This window comes from Grammomys surdaster, unplaced genomic scaffold, assembly GCF_004785775.1.
Source record: "Grammomys surdaster isolate TR1022 unplaced genomic scaffold, NIH_TR_1.0 166, whole genome shotgun sequence".
Classification (NCBI taxonomy): Eukaryota; Metazoa; Chordata; class Mammalia; order Rodentia; family Muridae; genus Grammomys; species Grammomys surdaster.
In genome coordinates, this window is record NW_021604614.1 from 1302201 (window position 1) to 1323260 (window position 21060).

Below are 21060 nucleotides of genomic sequence, written 5' to 3' on the forward strand. Positions count from 1 at the left end.
CCAACAAGGCAACTCCATACAGACTTGCCTGCAGGTGCATCCAATCTGGGCAACATAGAGGGAGGTGTCTATTCCCTAGTTAGTTCTTGATTGTGTCAATAAAGGAAGCAGAAGTCAATTGCTGGGTGAAGGGAAAAAGGTGGGACTTCTGGGTCCCAGGAGGAGGAAAAGGGACAGGAAGAATGAAACCACCATGTAAGATTTTGGAGGGGCTAGAAATGGTGGCCTCTGTCACTGGCAGTTCGTTAGATTAGCTAGTAAGAGCGCAGCAATTGTGCTATCTAGCTAGTTTTAAAATACTCAAACTGTCTAGTGTTTTCCATCCACAGAGCAAAAGTGGGCAGGAGGGGAAAGGGGGCAGCCAGGGAACAGCAGTGGCTGACCTGGGATTTAAGAGGAGAACGCAGCCTTGGGCAAGGGAGCTAGCGGGGTTTTAAAAATCAAAACAGGGCAATCCCTCAATTGAAAAACTCCCCTCTCATGCGACTCTAGGCTGTGTCAAATTGATGGTTGAGCTAAGCAGGACGGAACCTAACGGACATGCTAGAAAGCACTCTAGCCCAGCCATGCTGCTAATCTCAGGCTGCTGCTCTCAAGTTCTGAGACAGTCTCCCTCAGCTGCCTGGGGTTGCTCTCAACTCTGTAGTGCAGGCAGGCCTTCAGACCCTCCTGCCTCATCCTCATGGAGTAGTTGGGGTAACAGGCATGCACTGCTAGGCTTGGCTTAGACTTCTTTGAAGCGTCACAGGTCGCTGCCTAATGTGAGAATAGCCTCTAGCTCTTGTTATTACTTTGAAATAAGGTCTCCCTGTGTAGCGTCAGCTGGCTTGCAGTTCAATATGCAGACAAGTCTGGACTTGAAATCAGAGATCATCGTGTCTTTCCCTCTTGAGTGCTGAAATTCAAGGCGTGACCCACCATGCCCAACCATGACTATTCCTGATTAGGTGAGCTGAGGGGAAAGGAAATTTACAGAGACCTTGAAAAAGAAAATCCGAGACTGCTTTATTGTCATTATCAACGGACCGGACATAATTTGGAAGGGACGCTGATACCATACCCTTTATCAAAGCAAATCAGACTCTCAGGAAGTTCCAGTGACATGATGCTGAATAAGTTAGAATGCCGCTGCTGCTCGAGGCCCACACCTCCCTCACTTCATGTTCTTGACAAAGTCCTCGCCTTTCTTGATGGAGGCTTTCAGCTCAGGGATGGCCTCAGCGATCATTTTCTCCTCAAAAGGACTGATTTTGCCAATGCCCAGGTTCTTCTCCAGGCCCTTTTTCTGAAGAGAGAAGAAATGGTGACACGTGAAACTACATTCTAGCTTGCTTTGGCAGCACAGTGCTCTACCACCAAGCCACACCACCCGTCTCTCACAGGGGGCTTCTAAGCAGAAGGGCAGCACCTTAGCAGCACACCAGCCCAGGAGCCCCTTTCTTTCAACTGTGACCTGGCCTCGACAGCCATTCATAGCTGCCACATTCCCCAAACTATACTTGCACGGCCCTGCCCTAAAACACATTGTTCTCCCTCCCCAAAGCCAAGCAGGTGCCATGCAGTGATGTGTGGCCACTGCCCAGAGGGAAGGTGCGTGGGAGTCACGAGGCACCCCAAAGCGTGCTGGCCCTGGATACGCACCCCCAACAGCAAGGGTGTAGAGAAGTAAGTGCACTCTGTCTCCTTGGACTGAACAAAAGAACACTCGATGACTCCTTCCTTCCCGTTCATGGCGTCCACGAGGGAGAAGACAAAGCGGGCTCCAGCATAAGCCATGGACAGAGTAGCAGAACCTAGGAGAGAACGGTGGGTCAGCACTGCCAGTACCACACGCCGGAAACCAGTTGTGCTGCCAGGAGAACACCTGCACCCCACACTCATGGTGGGGAACCTGGGCCTGTACTTCTGCACTTCACTATCTCCAACTGTAACGTCACCTTCACCCTACAGAAAACTGAGCTGCCTTCTAGCACCTGCTCTTCAGACAAAGGCAGATGCACCATGGAGAGGCACCCGTTTACTACCCAGGGACACCCAGTCTTTCTCTGTTACTGTAATATCCCCGGCCCCCAGTGTCAGTGTCCCACCCCTAGGGATGCCTGGGACTCCACCTGCTCCAGCCTTGGCCTTGACGACTTCTGTGCCAGCTTCCTGGATCCTCCCGGTGAGCGTGGCCAGCTGGTCTTGGGGAAAGTCAACCTTGGGGGTACACTGCAGGGCAAGCCAAGGGCTGTGTGAGCAATTTCCTGTTGCAAGCCCCTCCACATGGCCCAGGCCCGGCCCAATCTCCACCACAGTGTATTTCATGCTAGCACCACTGCAAAGAGAAACCAGCCTTCCTTCCCTCTTGGGCATGTAACCTAGGGCCTCTCATGCCAGACAGAGGTCCCATAACCCAACCACAAAGACTCCAAAGTCCTTTCTTATAGACAAAGGCAAAATCACATTTTTTGGGGAGGCCTGGTGATCCCTCTCCACTTTTTCTTTTTTGGTTGAGACATCTTATGTAGCCCAGGCTGGCCTTGAATCCACGATGCAGCCAAGATGCCTCTGATTTCCTAACCCTCCTGCCACGTGAGCTATCTTCGCCCACTATCTAGCTTATGTGTATGTTTGGAGACAGGATCGCTCACTGAACTCAGAGCTCCGACCAGGTTAGGCTGACTGTCCGGCGACCAGGTTAGGCTGACTGTCCGGCATCGTCTCATCTCCTGCAGAGCTCTAGTATTACAGCCTTGCACCCAGCTCCTTCTTCACACGGATGCTGGAGTCCGACTCAGGTCCTTGTGTTTGGGCGGCAGGCACTTTACCGACTGAGCTGTCTTGCCACCACTCAGTCTGCCAGGATTTACACCGAGCAGCACAGTCCATGACTACGTGCGCTGGGTCCACCAGAGATCACCTCACCCAGGTCTCTCCCATCTCTTCTCTATCGGCCCCATTTGCAACCGGCTCTTCCTTTTGTGACTGGCAGCCACCAAAGAGCTTGGAGAACCTTTGTTTTAGAGTGATATCCACTGAGCCATCTCTCTATCCCCGGGCTTACAGGGTCTTAACAGTCAGGATGAACGCCTGGCTTCCTCTGGTTTACTTACACAGCATGCTACGCATCACAGACACGGGTCCTTAGCACACCGTATTCAGGGGATGCAGAGCTCATTTACAGGTCTCATTAAATAATGCTAACGCTATCACCATTCAATTCAACTATTTTATTTTTTTATTTACTACAGGGCTTCATTACACAGCCTAGGGTGACCTTGAACTCCTGATCCTCTTGCCACCACCTCTTGAAAGTGGGAATTATGGTTGTCCACCATCACACCTGTCCTCCTACAGTGCCTGCTTTGATCTCATGGGTTGTTTGTTTCCCACAGTGTGCTGGAGCCTGCTGCTTCTGACAACATCCAGCCCCACAGCGGACAGTCAGGAAACCCCTGGACAGCTGGGTTTGAGCCACAGCAGGAATCCCTCCACAATCCAGAGGCCAGGTCCACTTGTCCCAGACTGTTCTGAGGGCTTCAAGGCAACCTTAAGACAGTGTTTGTGATATCTCTATCTCCCCACTACTTTCTTATGGTCATGTACCTGAGAGATCAGGGGGATGATCGTCTTCCCGGCATGGCCACCAATGACAGGCACGTTGACTCGGGCTGGATCCAAACCCTACTCACCAAAGCAGGAAGCTTGATTAATTGTTTACAAGTTCTCTGAGTAAAAAACAAGTCACAGTCACCCAAAGCACACAGACTGTAAACCCAGAATGCTCGGAAACAAACCAGGAGGATCCAGAGTCTGGCCCTATCACATGATCAGTCACTGTGAGCAGGTGCAGGAGGGGACGGTGTGATGGTTTGTATATGCTTGGCCCAGGGAGTGGGACTCTTAGGAGGTGCGGCCTTGTTGGAAGAGGTCTATCACTGTGCAGATGAGTCTTGAGACCCTTACCTACCCTAGCTGCCCAGAAGACAGTCTTCTTCTGAAGACTTTTGGATAGAGATGTACAACTCTCAGCACTCCAGCATCCTGTCTACCTGGAGACCATGCTTCCTGCTGTGATAATGGTCTGCTGTGAAACTGTAAGCCAGCTCCAATTAAACCTTTTCCTTTATAAGAGCTGCCTTGATTATGCTGTCTCTTCACAGCAATGGAAACCCTAAGACAGATAGTTTGTGTCGGGGCCACCAAAGGCTCCTCTGTCACAGGCCAGGCTGTGGTGCCCACCTCGAGAGCCACCTTATGACATCCTCATGGAGCTAGAGGACAGCAATGGTCCTGCCTATGCTAAGGTCATTCCTCATGAAAAAGCTCCATCGAGTGTCTCTCCCATCCTGACCCAGATAAAGAGTTCTTTCTCCAAAACTCAGAGAAACTAAACTTGTTCCACACACTGTGGCTGGAGAGCAGAAGCACAGGCTCAAGGCAGCAGGGCCACAGTGAGAGGCACATACTGCAAGCCAAATGACTGCCAAGGAGGGTGTGAAAGGCACTGGCAGACACTGGCTGATATGGCTCTGGTTAAGAGTGCTTGCTGGTCTCTCAGGGAACCAGATTTGGTTCCTACTACCACATGGCATGGCTCACAACTGTCTGTAACTCCAGTTCCAGAAGAATCTCCTCTGGATACTCATAGCTGCACATTTCCACACACATATAATTAAAAATAAGATAAATTTATATCTATACATGTATATTTAAAAAAAAAGAGAGAAACTGTCTCAAAAAAACAAAAAAACAAAAAACAAAAAAAGAAAGAAGGAAAGGAAAGGAAAGGAAAGGAAAGGAAAGGAAAGGAAAGGAAAAGAAAAGAAAAGAAAAGAAAAGAAAAGAAAAGAAAAGAAAAGAAAGAAAAGAGAGCTGGGCACAGCCCAAGAGTCAGGAAGCATGCAGGATGTGAATCCTTCCACATGTATCCTTCTACTACAGATAACCTAAGAAAAGGAGGTAGAACTAGAGGCCCTGATGACAGTTCAGTTACTTTAGGATCTCTGGAACTTTCCTAAATCCTTATCACCGTGTATAAGGACTAGCAGATAAGTCTAGTTTCCCAGGGCATGGTTCCCAGGATGGTTACCATCCAAGAGTAGGTAAGAGTCTGAACCCTGGTGCAGTGGGAAGAGGTCAGGGCCAGAGAGCATGCTAAGCCAGGCTGAGCTTGTGGGGTCTACTGCCTGGACTCCTACACAAAACACTGAAGCTGGATACAAAGACAGAACTCTCAGGTCCAAGTTCCCTGCCATATTCCGTGTCTTCCCATAGGCAGGGATGGCTGAGCAGTTCAGACAACTGTTCAGACAACAGGTAACCGTGAGTCACCCACAGGGTCTCCCTCACCTTTAGCTCTGCCACAAACGTGTTCGCTCTGACGATGTCAAGGGTTGTCACACCAAAGATCTTGTTGGGGTTGTACACGCCATGCTTCTTGAAAACTTCTGCTGTGATGGGGATGGTGGAGTTAACCTAAAAAAAATGAGACAGATGTCAGCTCAGAGTTGAGCCCAGCAACAGGCTCTGCCAGTAACGGTAAGCCACCTGCAAGGGAAGGCAGCCATACCATACGAACAAAGACACATCTCCTAAAGGACACTTGCTCCTTGGCAGCCCTTCAGCCATCTCCCGCATGCTAACCCAGCCCTGCTCCCTGTACTCACTGGGTTGGCAATGATGCAAATCATGGCTTCAGGACAGTGCTGGGCACAGGCAGCCGTCAAGGTGGCCACAATGGTAGCGTTGGTGTTGAACAGGTCATCCCGTGTCATTCCTGGGATGATCCAGGTGAGAGAGCCACATAAAACATTATGAAATGTCAAAAAAAAATTATTACATGTTTATTTTTTCTTCTGCATGCATACATGTCATGTTGAATGCAAACGTCAAAGGACAACTTGTAGGAGTTGGCCCTCACCTCCCACTGTGGGGGACACGGAGGTTTCTGTACTCCCAAACAAGCACTGAGAGAACCAGGAATCCTGTAGGAGTGTCTCCTCAATGGAGGAGACAGAAATCAAATCCCTACACTCTGTCTATGGGGCTGAGAGTGGGTTCTGTTAATGGCCTGGTGACCTTCCTGCCATCCGGAGGCTGACCTCACCCAAATTACCTAGAATGATGATCCCAGGCTCCTCCATCCCCAGACCTGTCCGCATCCCGAGGGGACGTGACACAGTACTTTACAGCCCGCTGAGCTCTATGCTCAGAGACCACACTAGACTCTAGGCCTTTCAGTTCTAGCACCCATGCTCATGATCCAATGTCATCTGTAACAGTCTCTATGCAGTCAAACTTTATTGTGCCCTGGATCTGGACTGAGAATTGTCTAGAAACCCTTTCCCAAACTGTTCTGTGTTTTTAGGTTTTTAATTAATTAATTAATTTATTTATTTATTTTAGGTTTTTTGAGACAGGGTTTCTCTGTGTAGCCCTGGCTGTCCTGGAACTCACTCTGTAGACCAGGCTGGCCTCAAACTCAAGAGATCTGCCTGCCTCTGCCTCTCCAAGTGCTGGGATTAAAGGCATATACCACAATGCTTGGCTTGTCCTGTGTTTTAAACATGCTGACAATGAACCACCTGGCTTAGACTCCCTGAAGTCTGATCCAGGTTGATAAAGTCAGTCTGCACTGGGTTCAAATTCTTATCAAGTGCTTCACTTCCCCGTCTGACACCTTCAGGAACCCCTCAACTGGTACCCAAAATGGGGCACAAGACTCTGAGAAAAGATAAGAAAAGTTTTGTTTTTTGTTTTTTTCTAGAAATTTGAGGTTAGGGAAACTCACTAAAGAGGGGTCTCACCTTTAACGTGAGAGAATGAACTACAGGCTCTTCTCAGGCTTATGAGACAAAGCATTTTGTACAATTAGTGAGATATTTGTTAAAATTAAAAAAAAAAAAAAAACCCAAAGTACTCAGAGCAACAGCTCTGCACTGCTATACGCACAGGCTCTAGAGTAGAGAGAGCTGTGAAAAGGAGAACAGTAAAGTCCCTGTGGGTGGTAACCAGCCTGCCCACTAAGCCAGCCAGAGGGTCTATCAAGGGAAGCAGGAGTCCTAAGGTAGAGCACGGTGGAGCACATAGAGGCCTAAGGAGAGTGACATTTGCTGTCAACTTTGAGTTCTGTCCACAGCACCAGAGCCAGCAGACACCTGTAGGGTTAATTTCCCAGGTGGTCATGTGATTTTTTTACTCTAGACAAAGAGGAAGCCTTCGGAGATCTTCGCAATGGGAGAGGGGGTAATCCACAGGTATCAGCAGAAGGCCCTTCTCAACTGGGTAAGGATATTTCAGGTGAGGGTTTAACGTATATATTAATAAAAAATGGAATGTGTATGTGTGTGTGTGTGTGGTCGCCTGCAGAGCGGGTTGGATCTCTTGGAACATTTGTGAGCTGTGCAATGTGGACGCTGGGATCTGCAATCAGGTCTGCTTGCACTTAAGCCTTCTGTCTACCCCACCCCCACCCCAGGAGGCTTACACACATACACACACACACACACACACACACACACACACACACACACACACACCTGGCTTCCTGGGCACTCCAGCTGGGATGACCACCACATCACAACCTTTTAGGCAATCTGGCAGCTGCTCCGGTCCGAGGTAGCCTGGGAAGAACACCCAATTAGAGCAGTGTCACCTTTCTGAGCCCAGGAAAGCCACATCTGAGGGGAGAGCACACAACTGGTGGGTCCCACCTGTGAAGTGCCAGCCCTGTGTACGGGGAAGAGCCCCTCTGGAGCAGATTCGTTCTCCAGAGCCGAGCACGGTCCCTGTCTCCACCTACCGAGTGGTGGAGACTGAACTCAAGGCTTCATGCATACCAAACTCTCCCCACCCCGAGACCTTTTCACAAGGTCTCAAATACATAGCCCAGGGTCACCTTGAACCTGTGACCCTTCTGCCTTAACCCCACCAAGTGCTGGGGTGATAGGTGGCCTGCTTCATACTTCTAAAACAAAGTATTTTTTTATTATGGGGGTGTGTGGGCTCTCTCCTTCCACCTTCATGTGGGTTCTGGGGAAGGAACCCCGGCCACCAGACTGACACAGCAGGTACTCCCCCACCAGTTGCTTTCTAAGACACCACAGCTTAAGTATTTGTCGACCCAAGTCCAAGACAGTGCAGTCATTTGGGCATTTGTGAAATTTCACTCTAACATGAGCCTGCAGCCCCAGGTTCATCTATGAACCGATCTACAACCCAGACCCTGGCTACTGCAGGGACTGAGGTGGAGTCTCCACGGCAGCCACGCCCAGTACCTTTCACATTTGCTCTGGTCTCGATGTGACTCAGATCTGCTGCCACACCGGGTGTGTGAGCAATATCGTAGAGGGTCAGGCGGCTCACTAGGGGGCTGTTCTTCAGGAGGAGGGAAAGGGGCTGCCCAATGCCCCCAGAGGCTCCCAGCACAGCTACTTTAGCATTGTTCTAGAAAAAAGCAGAGAGATGCACACTTCAGAGCCAGCAGGGCACTCCAAAAACCACAGCATGGGGCTTTAGATGACACAATGCCGAAGCAAGGCCCAGCAGCCGTATCAATCAGCTTCACTGTGAAGAACTCTGGACCTCCATCCCAGAGTCCAAGCTCAAGTGACGAGGACACAAGCCTAGAGATGGCAGGATCCAGGGGTCATACTCCAAATGTCTTTTCTACAAGATAAAGAGGCAGCTCCACCCAGGCAGCCAGCCAGACCCATAGCAGCACCTTCCCTCTGATCTGTCGTTTTAAGAACTATACATTACTGGAGAGCAGCAGCCCCTCACTGCACTAAGAGCTAGGTAGGAAAGCCACAAGAGAAATATTGTCACCATGGGGACTTGTTCCAGGATCCTTACCTCACAGGGAAACTCTCCCACAATATGCAGTAGCACTGTGTATCACTGACTGACACACATCCTCCTGTCTGCTCGCCCATCCCCTCTCCTGCTCCCACCCCACAGGTACTTCTGAGGTACTGGGAACTGAACCAAGTGCTCTGCTACTGAACTCCACCCTCAGCCCCTCTGCACCTGCACTGTAAGCCATCTCACCATTGCTTGTGGGCTGGCAAGACGACCCAGCAAGGAGAAGTGCTTGCTGGAAAGCTGAGGACCTGATTTTGATCCTTAGGACCCACACATGGAGCAAGAGACCAACTCCAGAAACCTGTTTCCTGACCTTCATACATACCCACATGTGATAAAATATAAAATTAACAAGATTACTCCTAACAGTTAGTACAGTGTAAATATGCAGAGGGCTGTGAAGACAGTATTGTCTAGGGAATAATGACAAGAAAAGTTTGCACACATTCAGTATGCAAGTAATGTATTTTTGAAGAATGTTTACATTCCTCCTTATCCCTGTATGTTACGTACGTATCTGCATGAACGCATGCCACATGTGTGCATGTCCATATGCTACATACGTATCTGCATGAATGCATGCCATGTGTGTGCATGTCCATACCACAAGAGGGTGTCAGATCCTCTGGAACTGGAGTTACAGAGAGTTGTGAGACACCCAGTATGGGCGCTGGGAACTGAACTCAGGTTCACTGTAAGAGCAGCAACTGCTCTTAACCTTTGATCTGTCTCTCCAGCTCCTATTTTTTTTTCCTTGTTTGAACATTTTCAGTCCAAGGCTGGCTGGACCTGTGGGTGGAGGCCACATGGACACACAGCAGGAAGTGTGACTGAACAGTAATTAATGCTGTAATAAGTAATAATGGGCTTCAGTTATCAGAAACCAAAGCCCAAGGTTGGGGTGTGGCTCAGTGATAGAGGGCTTGCCAAGCACATAGGAGAGGGCCTGGGTTCCATCCCCAGGGCTGGAAGAAAAAGAAAAGGGGGTGGGGACGGGGAGTGGATACACACCTATAATCCTGGCAGGAGAGTCCTGAGTTAGAGAACAGCCTGGACTGTACAGGGGGGCCATCTCCAAACAAACCTAACAAGAACCTGGCCTCTCGGCCCTGCCTGCCCCAAGCTGCTCCTGCCTCCCACCGTCCACTCAGGCATCTCCACATTGCCCTCTCTAGGCACACCTCCATCACTTCACTTCATCAGACATCTCTGGAAGCTCCTGGTGCCTTACAGCTGACAGGGCGGTGGTGGTTCCATCAAGAAAAGTACAAGGTGATCCCAAATAGGGAGTGGAAGAAGACATTTGCATGGCTTCTGTGTACTCTGTTGCTTTGAGACAGGGCCTGCTATGTAGCCCAGGCTGACCTAGAACTCAGAGGAACTGGCCTGGGCTCACAGGTCTGCTTCATGACATCCAGCTTAAAATCTGTTGCTTTTATCTAATAAGTAAATTTTAACAACTAAAAACCTTAAATGCACCAAGAAACAAAAAGAGTCAGTGCCTATTTAGGGTCCTTAGGTGGACCTGTTCCATACAGTATCGCTGGGGCAGGGGGAAACTTTTCTCATTCTGTCCTATGCAGTGTACTGAGGTACAGTCTTGTTGAGGTTCAGGCACCAGCAACTGTGCTAACACACACCAAAACCTGGTTCCTGAGTAATGAGATCTTAGAAAAAAATGCGCCAGGCAGTGGTGGCGCATGCCTTTAATCCCAGCACTTGGGAGGCAGAGGCAGGCAGATTTCTGAGATCGAGGCCAGCCTGGTCTACAGAGTGAGTTCCAGGACAGCCAGGGCTACAAAGAGAAACCCTGTCTCAAAAAAACAACAAAAAAAAGGGGGCTGGAAAGATGGTTCAGTGGTTAAGAGCACTGACTGCTCTTCCAAAGGTCTTGAGTTCAATTCCCAGCAACCACATGGTGGCTCACAACCATCTGTAATGGGGATCTGATGTCCTCTTCTGGTATGTCTGAAGACAGTAACAGTGTATTCACATGCATAAAATAAATAAATCTTAAAAAAAAAAAAAAAAAAACTTTTTTTATTACGTTTGATCTTCTATGTAGTCAGTGTACAGTGGACAGGAGCTGGCTCTATTCTTCACTATGAGGCTATGTGAGTGGAAAGGCGGCTAACTCAGGCTGAAAAGCTTGTGGCACATGCCTTTACCATGAGTCAACCCAGTGGGGGTCTCTCCAAGGCACTATCCTGGTGGTTCCTTCCAACCCCACCGCCCTTTGCTGAGAGCCCAGAGTCACTATCAACAGCCCGCTGCCTAGCAACTATACCAAGGATGGATAGAACCGTAACACACTTCATTTACAACTTCTGCTTTCAGAAAGTAAGTCTGTGTTTCAAAATGTCTAGGTTTGTGTTTCTACTACACGAATGCACATACTGGTAGGAAATAAACACATGAGGGTGGGGGAGGGACACACTGAAGCCCTCGACTACATTTTACCACTGAGACAGCCAAAGCCCCAACACGCTTAGTGCCAGGTGCCTTTGGATTTACTCCACTGTTTTCTCAAGAGCTACTTGGATGCCCAACTGGCATTTTCTTTTAGTTTTTCTAAATCTACTGAAAGCTGAGCCACTGAATTTTTTTAAATACCCCACGCTTGCTCTTTCTGCAAAGTCTTTACACAGTACCACCAAGCCACATCCAGAGCCCTTCACTGGGGGAATTTTAGGCAAGTGCTCTGTGAGCCGTGCCCTCAGCCCTTCACTGGGTGACTCCAGACAGACACGCTACCACTGAGTGCTACCTCTAGCAAGCTCATCTCAGTAAATACCAGTCACACAGCTCCAAACCCTGGCCCCATCCTGACTCCACTCTCCCTTAGCTCATCAGCAAATTCAGCCAGCTCCACCGATTTTCACCACACCAGTGTCACCACATCACAGTGTCACACATCACCCTTACCTGTCTCCCCTACCTACCAAGTATCCGCCCTGTTCAAAATGGTACCTCACTTTGGAGATAATATCCACGTTTTACAAGGCTTGCTGGGTTCTCCATTCCTCCCTTGATAATCTCGATTATTCCACACCTCCCTACCCCACATGCAGGACTCTCAGTCACCGTCCACCTGCCTGCAATCCTTTCTACACATAATCTATGCTTTCTTCTCATCGTCACTGGAATGTCACATTCCTGATGCTGGGCCTGGGCCTGTGGGACGGCTGGGCAAGTAAAAGCACTCGATTCAAAAGCCGGAGGACAGTCAATCTCTAGTCTTTCCCACACAGTGAGAAGAGAAAACAGACCCCAGCAACTTGTCCTCTGCACTCCACTGCGCTGTGGACATGCACAGACCCACACAGACCTTCCGAACTAAAAATAAGATCTCGACTTCCTTCCTTGTCAACCCCCTTTCCCCTGGGCTCACCACTAATTGAGATACTTTGTGACAAGAGAGAGACAACATATGTACAGTATAGATTCTGGGGCTGATGAGATGGCTCAGTGATTGTCAAACTTGACGACCTGCATTCGACTCACAGGATTTACATGGTAGAAGGTGAAAACCAACTCTTGCAAGATGTCCTGTCCTACACCTGTGATATTTGCTGCATGCACACACACAAGTTAATTACAATTTTTAAAATCAATATACAGCCTTCTGTGCTTTGCCCACTATCAAAACTTAAATGGAAGTTGGCATATGGTTCACACATGGAAAGTATAGAGACAGGTGGTCCTTAGTCTCAGGCCAGCTACGTCTACACAGAGAGGCCCAGGTTTAGGCCAGCCAAGGTTGCATAGTGAGAATCTTTCTAAAAAACAAAAACAAGCAAACAAACCCAACTAGGCTGACCTTGGGTATGCAGCTCAGTTGGCACAACATTCACTTAGCATGCATATGGCCCCGAGTTCCATCCTCAGCCACACACACACACACACACACATACACACACCAGCACTCAGCCACACTAGTCACCTTCTCTGCTGAGCTAACCCTACTCCACTGCTCTGCACATACCTTCAAGTCCACCTCCTGCAGTTAGCTCATCTGTGGCCCGCCCCAGGTCACTTCTCATCCATCTTTGTGTCTCTGAGCACCCAGGGCCTTGTACATGCCTAGCAAGTGTTTCCCACCAGACTATATATCCCCAGCGCTGTTTTCTCTTCAGAGTCCTCCTAAATTACCCAGGCAGGTCTCACACTTTTAATCCTCCTGCTGGGAACCGGAGAGGCTGGGATTACAAGCATATCACACACACCATTCCCAGTGTGTAGTATGTTTAGGTTGGCTTCTTGTCCCATTTTTTGGGTGTGTGTGTGTGTGTGTGTGTGTGTGTGTGTGTAGGTACCCACAGAGGCCAGAAGCAGGCTTCAGCTCCTCTGGAGCTGGAGTCACAGCTGATTAGGAGCCACCTGCCTTGGGTCCTAGGAACCAAACTCCGTTCTTTGCAAAACCAGCAAGCACTTTCGATGGTGGAGCACCTCTCCAGTCCCTTGTATTTGTCAATGAACTGATTGAATGGGAAACAGGAAGACGTGACCTAAATGATAAGAAATGCAGTTCCCTCGAATTATCAGTTCCCCTCTGGAGTATGGTAATTATTTCTCAAGCCTTGGTTGCATCGATTTTGCTAGAGATTTGTAAAAATAGAGACCCTACCCTCTTGACACGATCCTGGGACCCCTTTACTGACTCTGACATGCACTAGTTAAAGAAGCACTGGCCCAGCAGAAGATGACTATAAATAGCTTAGCTGTGACTGTCCCAGGCCAAGTCTACCCAAAGCAGGGATGATCCTCCAAGAATAATTCAAAAGAGAAACAAGGCTCCAGTGAAGGAGATGGTTCAGTGGGGAAGTACATAAGGACCTGAGTTCAAAGCCCACTTCCCCAGGCTGGCAGGTTCAGTCAAAGGCCTTCTCTCAAAGAAATAAGGTCTTAAACAGTAGTTCTTAAGCTTCCTAATGCTGCAACCCTTTAATACAGTTCCTCGTGTTGAGGTGACCCCCCCACCCAAAAAATTACTTTCATTGCTACTTCGTAACTCTAATTCTGCTATTACGAATCATAATGTAAACATTAGATATGGGACCCCTGTGAAAGGGTCATTCGATCCCAAGGTTGAGAACCGCTCGCTGGTCCAGAGTGATGGCCAAGACACCGATGTCCTTCTCTGGCCTCTGTACAATCATGTGCACATACACCACATACACATAAAAAATAATTTTTGAAAAACGATTCTTGGTGCCCGTCTTTAATCCCAGTACTGAGCCAGAGACGCATCTGTGTGAGTTCGAGGCCAGCCTGGTCTACATAAATGAGCGTAAAGAAAGAACTCCCTTAGCCGGAAGGCCACTGACAGTGGTTAGAAGGGCTAGTTCCAATCAAATCTGTCAAACTACTGTCACCTTGACTCACTTCTCTACCCTCAGAGCCTCCGGCTGCCGGTACTACAAAATTAATGTTACACATTATTTCTCCTCCTCATGCATAAAGTCATGGAGAAAATCAGTTATGTCGAAGCAACGCAAAGTTGCATATAATGCAACTTGCTTCCGGACCGAGAGCCTTGACTCCTGCACCTACATGGAGCGCAGACTCTCTGGGGGTTACCCTGGACTGACTTTGTCCTTTTTCCAGGTTTTCTACACAGGATGTTGGTGGGGACATGAGCCCGGCGGCCCAGCCGTCCAGAGTGAGCCTTGGCGGGTTAAAAGAACAAAAATCCGAGCTCCCGGGATGCACGTGCCGCCCCCGGAGTTCCTTTCTAGGCAGGCAGCCCCTTGTACCTGGGCCGAAGTGCTGAAGCTGCGGCGGAGAGCGGCACCGGCAGGACGGGCGAGAGCGGACAGCATGGCTGGGGCGGGCGGGGCACGGACCTAGCGCAAGAGCTAAGAGGAGACAAGTGACTCCAACGACCTCCACTCTGCGCAGTGCCGGCCCGGTCCAGAGCCACCTGATCTCGCGAGAGAAGCCCAAGACGTCTGACTCCGCGACACCAAATCTCGCGAGACAGGCTCGGCTGTACTGTTCTTAGTCTGGCACGACCAAGACCGGGCCCTCTTTCGAGATCTCGTGAGAGAAGCCTGACGTCACGCCTCCCTGTAGTTCATATGAAATCATCTCTGAGCTCCGCCCACTTCAGAGATCTCGCGAGAGAGGCTCGGTTTCGCTTTGTCAGGTCGTTCCTTCCCCGCCCGTTACGCTTTGCCCACTTCCGGGATCTACGGATAGGACGGTCACAGGGAGTAGGCGGGATCTTGGCATCGCCCCTAGCAACCTGGTGCTGGGAGGACTTGTGGAGCGCTCGCCTTGAGGACAGGCTCTAGGTTAGAAATGCCTTACGGGAACCGTTCGTTTTCCCTGGTGGGGCTCCAGACAGACGTCCTGCCGGGGAGCCCGACCGAAGTCGCGCAGCAGGTCAGGCGGCCCCGGAGCTCCTGACCTCAGCCAGGTCCAGTTTTCCTGCCCCCGGGGAGAGGCTGGCTGGGGTCCCGGGGCGGGGTGGGCAGCAACTCCCCACTTCTGTTTCCATCAGAGCCGCACTTCCTGCAAGTTACACGGAGCCTTGTTGAGTTTCCGGCTTTGCACACACCCCTGCTTGTAGTAGCGAGTATTCGCGTTGACTTGGCAACAGAAGATGACGTGCAGGACCAAGGTCCTGTGGTACGGAGGAAGAAACGTTTGGAGACCGTGACTCAGGCTCTGGGTTTGTCTCTACCCCTCAAAGTCTCCAGCAGTGCAGGGACTACACTCCAGCAGCAGTTCTACAACTCCTCCTCTTGCTTTTCCTGCCTTTCCTCCTCCTTTTCCTTCTTTTCTTACTAAAATCCGCTCAACACACAGATTTTTAAAAACTACTCTAAAGTTCAGGATCAGGGCCGGAGGGATGACTCGGTGGTTAAGAGCACTTGCTGCTCTTGCAGAGTTTAGATCCTAGGACTCTGGCAGGTGGCCCATCACCCCCTGTAACTCTAGCTCCACGGATAGCCATTGCCTCTGGCCTCTGCAGGCACCCGAGTGCACATACCCACGGAGACACAAAGAAATAAACATAGTTTAAAATGATAAAAATGTAAAACTAAGGACCCATACACATACACGTGTGCACACATATGCACCTACATACATTCAAACACATGCTAACGCACATACAAATATTCAGGAGGCTGCAACAGGAGGATTGATGTGAGTTTGAGGCCAACATGAAACTCTGTTAAAAAAAAAAAAAACAACCCAAAATAACAGTCACACAAACAAAAAAAGTTGAGGATCTGGGGTTAGAGGAGGAACTGGAAGGGGTGGGGCACAGGTTGGGTTTGATCAAAACACTTGACGTGAATGTGAAATTCTCCAGGAATAAAATGTTAAGTGCAGTGTCCTAGCTCTGAGCAGGCCTATAATTCCAGGTACTCAGAGGCTGAAGCAGGATGGTAGCAAGTTCAGTGACTCAGTTTGGCTGGGAACAGTGGCAGAGAAAGCAAGGCTGGTGGTAACAAGCAACAGGAGAGCTAAAAGAACAGCAACACATGAGAGTTCACAATGGCTGGCTGACTCTCTTCCCTGGCCTCTACCTTTTTGCTGGATTGATAAAGTGTACTACCAGCCCAGTCTGGAATTGGATATGCCTCCCCTGGTTCCTTCCTGCCTTTGGGGAGCGGAATCTAGTGGGTATCTGAGCAACATTTGGAGAAGTGATATGTGGACCTGGGAAAATGGGTTTGGAATGGCAGTCATGTTAAAGAACCTTCCAGAAGATGAGCTACCTAAACTGAGGCCTGCCAGGAGAATGGGAGGGTCTCAATGGGACCCCTGGAGGAGGGAAGTATCTCTTGTGTGGAAGCTTACCTAGAATTAGTGAGCTGGTGATATGGTTAAGTGGGCAAAGAAGCTTGCTGCCAAGCCTGATAACCTGAGTTCAATCTCCAGGACCCATGTAGTGGAAGGAAAAAGACCAGCACGCTGTTGATTCTTCAGTAGTGGGAAGTATGTAGGCAAGGGAAAGGAGACAGGGAAATGTAGACTTGAATTCAGGGAGACTCTTTCTATTGGGGTGGGGATATTTGGATAAGCACTGCCCTTGATCTTATCTCCAGAATATATGCTCTGATAATTGTTTATTAACTTTATGACATCATCTAGGGGTCAGGAGGTATGTATTTATTAATAATTAATTAATTAACTAATTAATTTTGGTTTTCCAAGACAGAGTTTCTCTGTAGCCCTGGCTCTCCTGGAACTCTGTTATTGGACTTATGAACTTATGTTATTGGACTTATGAACTTGAGATCCGCCTGCCTCTACCACCCAAGTGCTGGGATTAAAGGCTGCACCACCACCACCACCATGCTGTTATCACTATCTTTAAGGCAGGGTTTAATGCACCCCTCGATGTTCTCAGACTTTCTGTGTAACCAGGGGTGGCCTTGAACTTCTGACCTTCCTGCCTGTTAACTCCAGAGTGTTGGGATTGCAGGCTTGCATCAATATACCCAGTTTATGCAGTGTTGGTGATGCAATCTAGGCCCTTGCGAATGATAGGCAAACACTGCACCCACTGAGCTCATCTTGTTCTGTTCGTCCAACTTGAGACCATTCTGAGAGTGGGCCCCAGTGAATTCTGGTAGAGTTGACTGACTTTAGAGGAGGTTGGAAACATCAGGTGTTCTGGACCCCTGAAAACTAGCTGAGTTGGCTCTTATTCTTTGGGAGGGGTGTCTAGCAAAGTTTTTGAGATCATCACAAGCTTGTTAGGAGGAAACAGAACTTGATTTAACAGGATCCCAGGGCCTGAGGATATGGGGAATGGAGTGGTGGGAGATTTGGGGGGGGAGACTGCACAATGAGATGGTTGGAATGTGAAGGAAGGGGAGCCAGAGGAGGACAGAGGTGGGACCAGTACAGGCTGGTTCAAGGGCAGAGAGGGTAAAAAAGAGTTGGTGGTTAATGAAATCTGAGGTATGAATGACAGGGAAGTGGAGTGGCCTGGAGATGGACATTATTTGGTAGAGTACTTGCCTAACAAGCATGAGGTCCAGGGTTGGCTTCTTACACCTTATAAAGTGGCATGTGCATGGTGGTGCCAGCCTTCATTCCCTGTACTTAAAAGGTATAGGATGAAGGATAGGAGGGTCAGGAATTTAAGATCATCCTATAGAGAGTTTGAGGTCAGCCCGGGCTACATGAGACCCTGTCTCAAAAACAAAAGGGGGGATTTGGGTTGCTCAAAAGCTGGCTTAGTGGTGAGGAGTTTGTACTGCTCTTGCAGAGGACCTGGGCTGTTCTCAGCACCTACTTGAGACAACTCACAGCTGCCTAATAGCTCTAGCTCTAGGGACCCAACATCCTTTCCTAACCTCTGTCAGCCCCTGCATTCACATTGCACATAGCCATACACACACATGCACATAAATAAAAACAAAACTAAATTGTTTCTTTGTTGTTGTTGTTGTTTGTTTTGCTTTTCAAGACAGGGTTTCTCTATGTAGCCCTGGCTGTCCTGGAACTCAGAAACCCGCCTGCTTCTGCCTCCCAAGTGCTGGGATTACTGCCCGGCCTAAATTGCTTCCTAATGAGTCAGGCATGCTGGTACATACCTTTGATCCCAGCACTGGGGAACCAGAGGCAGGTGGATCTTTTTAAGTTCCTGGCCAACCAGAGATGCATAGCGAGAGCCTGTCTCAACAAACAAACCAATGTGGAGAATCAGGCTGGGAAGAGTATATATAGGTCAAAAGGGAAGTTGGGTTATGTGGAAGGAAGACGGACTGGGAAAAGAGCTACATTTGAGGCTGAATTGAGTTTATTGTTGAGTTGTTCTGAAAGGGGGCAGGTGGTGTCATGGGGACATGCTGCAAGAAGAAATGTCAGCGAGACAGACACTAGAGCTGAAGCCATCCCTACAGAGGGGAGAGTTGTGACTAGGAATTGCTCAGTTGGTAGAGTGCTTGCCTGGTACACAGAAGAGCTCTGGATTTCACCCCCAGCACCACTGGCCTAGGATTTCCATTGCTGTGATAAAACACTATGACCAAAGACGTCTTGGGGAGGGAAGAGTTTGTCTCATCTTACAGTGTGTAGTCCATCTTCCAGGTCGTCAGAGCGGGATTCTGGGGAGGAGTTGATGTAGTGGCAGTGGACGAACAGTGCTTATGGCTCGTTCCTCATGACTTGCTCAGCCTGCTTTCTTACAGCACCCAGGACCACCAGCCTAGGGGTGGCACTGCTCACAGTGAGCTTGGACCTCCCATATCAATCAGCCAATCAAGCAATTGCTCTACGGGCTTACCACAGACCAGTCTGGTGGGAGCATGTTCTCAATGGAGGTTCCCTCTTCCAAAATGACACTTGATTGTTTCAAGTTGACAGACACGAAACCAGCCAGCACAGTCACATAAACAGGGCGTGGTAGTGCATGCATGCTTGTAGTCCTGACATTGAGGAGTCAGAGATGGCTTCAGGAGTTCAGGATCATTCTCTGCCTGCACAAGGGAAACTGTGGACATGAGAAACGGCAGTCATCCAGTTTCTACTCCTGCGCCTTACGGGCTCCTCCCCCCCATCACCCGCTCCCCTCCCCCCACTCCTCCCCCTAGCCCATCTGAAATGATTTGACTGTTGAAACACAGTTCTGTATTCGGATTCAGTCAGCCTCCCTCCAGACACCAAGGTTATTGTTGTGGTTTTGTGTCAAGCTATGGCTGTATAGCAGGCTCTGCACTCAGTGCTTCACCGCTAAGCATAACTCAGGTCATCCCAGGGCTCAGGAAGCTGAGGCAGGGCCCTGCTTTTCAAACAAACAACACAAAACGAAACAAAAGACAGTGCATCTGTAAAGTCAACTTGGGTCTTTTCATTTTTTCCATTTTACATGCATTTCACCCGCATCTTTGTGGGGAGATGTCAGACTTTGGAGTTAGAGACACTTGTGAGCTGCCATGTGGGTGCTGGGATTTGAACGAGGGTCCTCTGGATGAACAGTCAGCGCTCTTAACTGCTGAGCCATCTCTCCAGCCCATCAACTTGAATCTTTACACAAAAATTCTTAATTACATTTGTATTTATGTTGTGTGCATATGTGTGTGGCCATCGGCATGTCATGGTACACGTGCAAAGGTCGGAAAAGTCTGGGAATGTGAGAATTGAGAAGTCTGTTTAGAAATTGCCTTTACAAATCAAACTTTGACCCAGCGTATAACCAAGTTTGTAGCAAAACCCTGACTCAAAACAAAAAACGTTCAGCCATGTTGTATCTGAGATCTCCATCAGGCTGAAAGTCTGGAGTCTGAGGTCAAGGCTCGATAGCCTATGGGAGGTGAGGGAGTCTGTGATTCCACTTACATTCACGGGATCACTGAGATCCTGGGTTTTACAATGGTGAATACGAACCTGAACTCGATATTTTTTTTCTGAGGCAAGGTCTCATGCAGCCAGGTTGGTCTTGAACTTGCTTCATAGCTAGGAATTACCTTGAACTTGTGGTTCTCCTGACCCCACCTCCCATGCACAGAGATCACAGGTGTCCACCAACACAGCCCACCTTGGGATGGGGTTACTGTCACATTATGGAGGTAGAGACTGAGGCATAGAGAAGCTAACCATGCCCCTAGGACAATGCAGCCAAGAGCAAGCGGCAGAGCCCAAATTCAGACCTAAGAAAGCCTGACATTTAGCCAAGCGGTGGTGGCATGCCCTTTAATGCCAGCATTTGGAAGGCAGAGGCAGGTGGATCTATGGGAGTTCAAGGCCAGCCTGGTCTATAAAGTAAGTTCCAGGATAGTGAGGGCTGCACAGGGAAACCCTGTCTTGAATAACTAAAATAAGTAAGTAAACAAACAAGTAAAGCCACCAGTAGAGGTGAGAAAGAGGAGACCGTGAAAAGCTGTCACACTCAGTAGACGTGCTTGTATTGCAAGTGTGAGGACAGGAGTTTGGAGATCTTAGAACCCGAGGAAAAGGCCAGGCACAGTGCACAGGCTTGGAAACCCGGGGATAGCAAGATGGAATATGGAGGCAGGCAGCTCCCTGGAGAGTCATTGACCATCTAGCCTGGCCTACTCCATGTCTCCCCAGGCTAGTGAGAGAGCCTGTCTCACAGGTGGAGAGAGTCTAAACAGGATGGCAGGTTGTCCTCTGTTCTCCACATGTGTGAGAAATACATGCTTATATGGGTGGGATGGAGGATGGAGAGAGAGAGGAGGCAGGCGTGGGAGTGTGGCTGTGTGCTCAGGAAGGACCCGCTGCAGC

General features: G+C 49.2%; 2 protein-coding genes across 3 annotated transcripts in view; one reads left to right on the top strand and one right to left on the bottom strand.

Moving 5' to 3' along the window:
- Positions 1-980: 980 nt before the first annotated feature.
- Mdh2 (malate dehydrogenase 2) lies at positions 981-14768 on the bottom strand. The gene is made up of 9 exons (XM_028766218.1): positions 14604-14768; positions 8262-8430; positions 7524-7607; positions 5652-5761; positions 5335-5460; positions 3589-3666; positions 2112-2211; positions 1642-1793; positions 981-1285 (listed from the first exon to the last, which is right to left on the bottom strand). Exons 1-9 carry the CDS (start codon positions 14667-14669, stop codon positions 1154-1156), a joined length of 1017 nt encoding a protein of 338 aa, XP_028622051.1. The 5' UTR covers positions 14670-14768; the 3' UTR covers positions 981-1153.
- A 243-nt stretch (positions 14769-15011) lies between these two features.
- Positions 15012-21060, top strand: part of Styxl1 (serine/threonine/tyrosine interacting like 1) — a 31483-nt gene continuing 25434 nt past the window's right edge. Inside the window, exon 1 of one of the 2 annotated variants that reach the window (XM_028766133.1) lies at positions 15012-15143. The gene's annotated coding sequence lies outside the window, so the exon portion shown is untranslated. Of the gene's footprint in view, positions 15235-21060 lie in introns of both variants that reach the window. The other variant, XM_028766131.1, reaches the window with a different exon arrangement.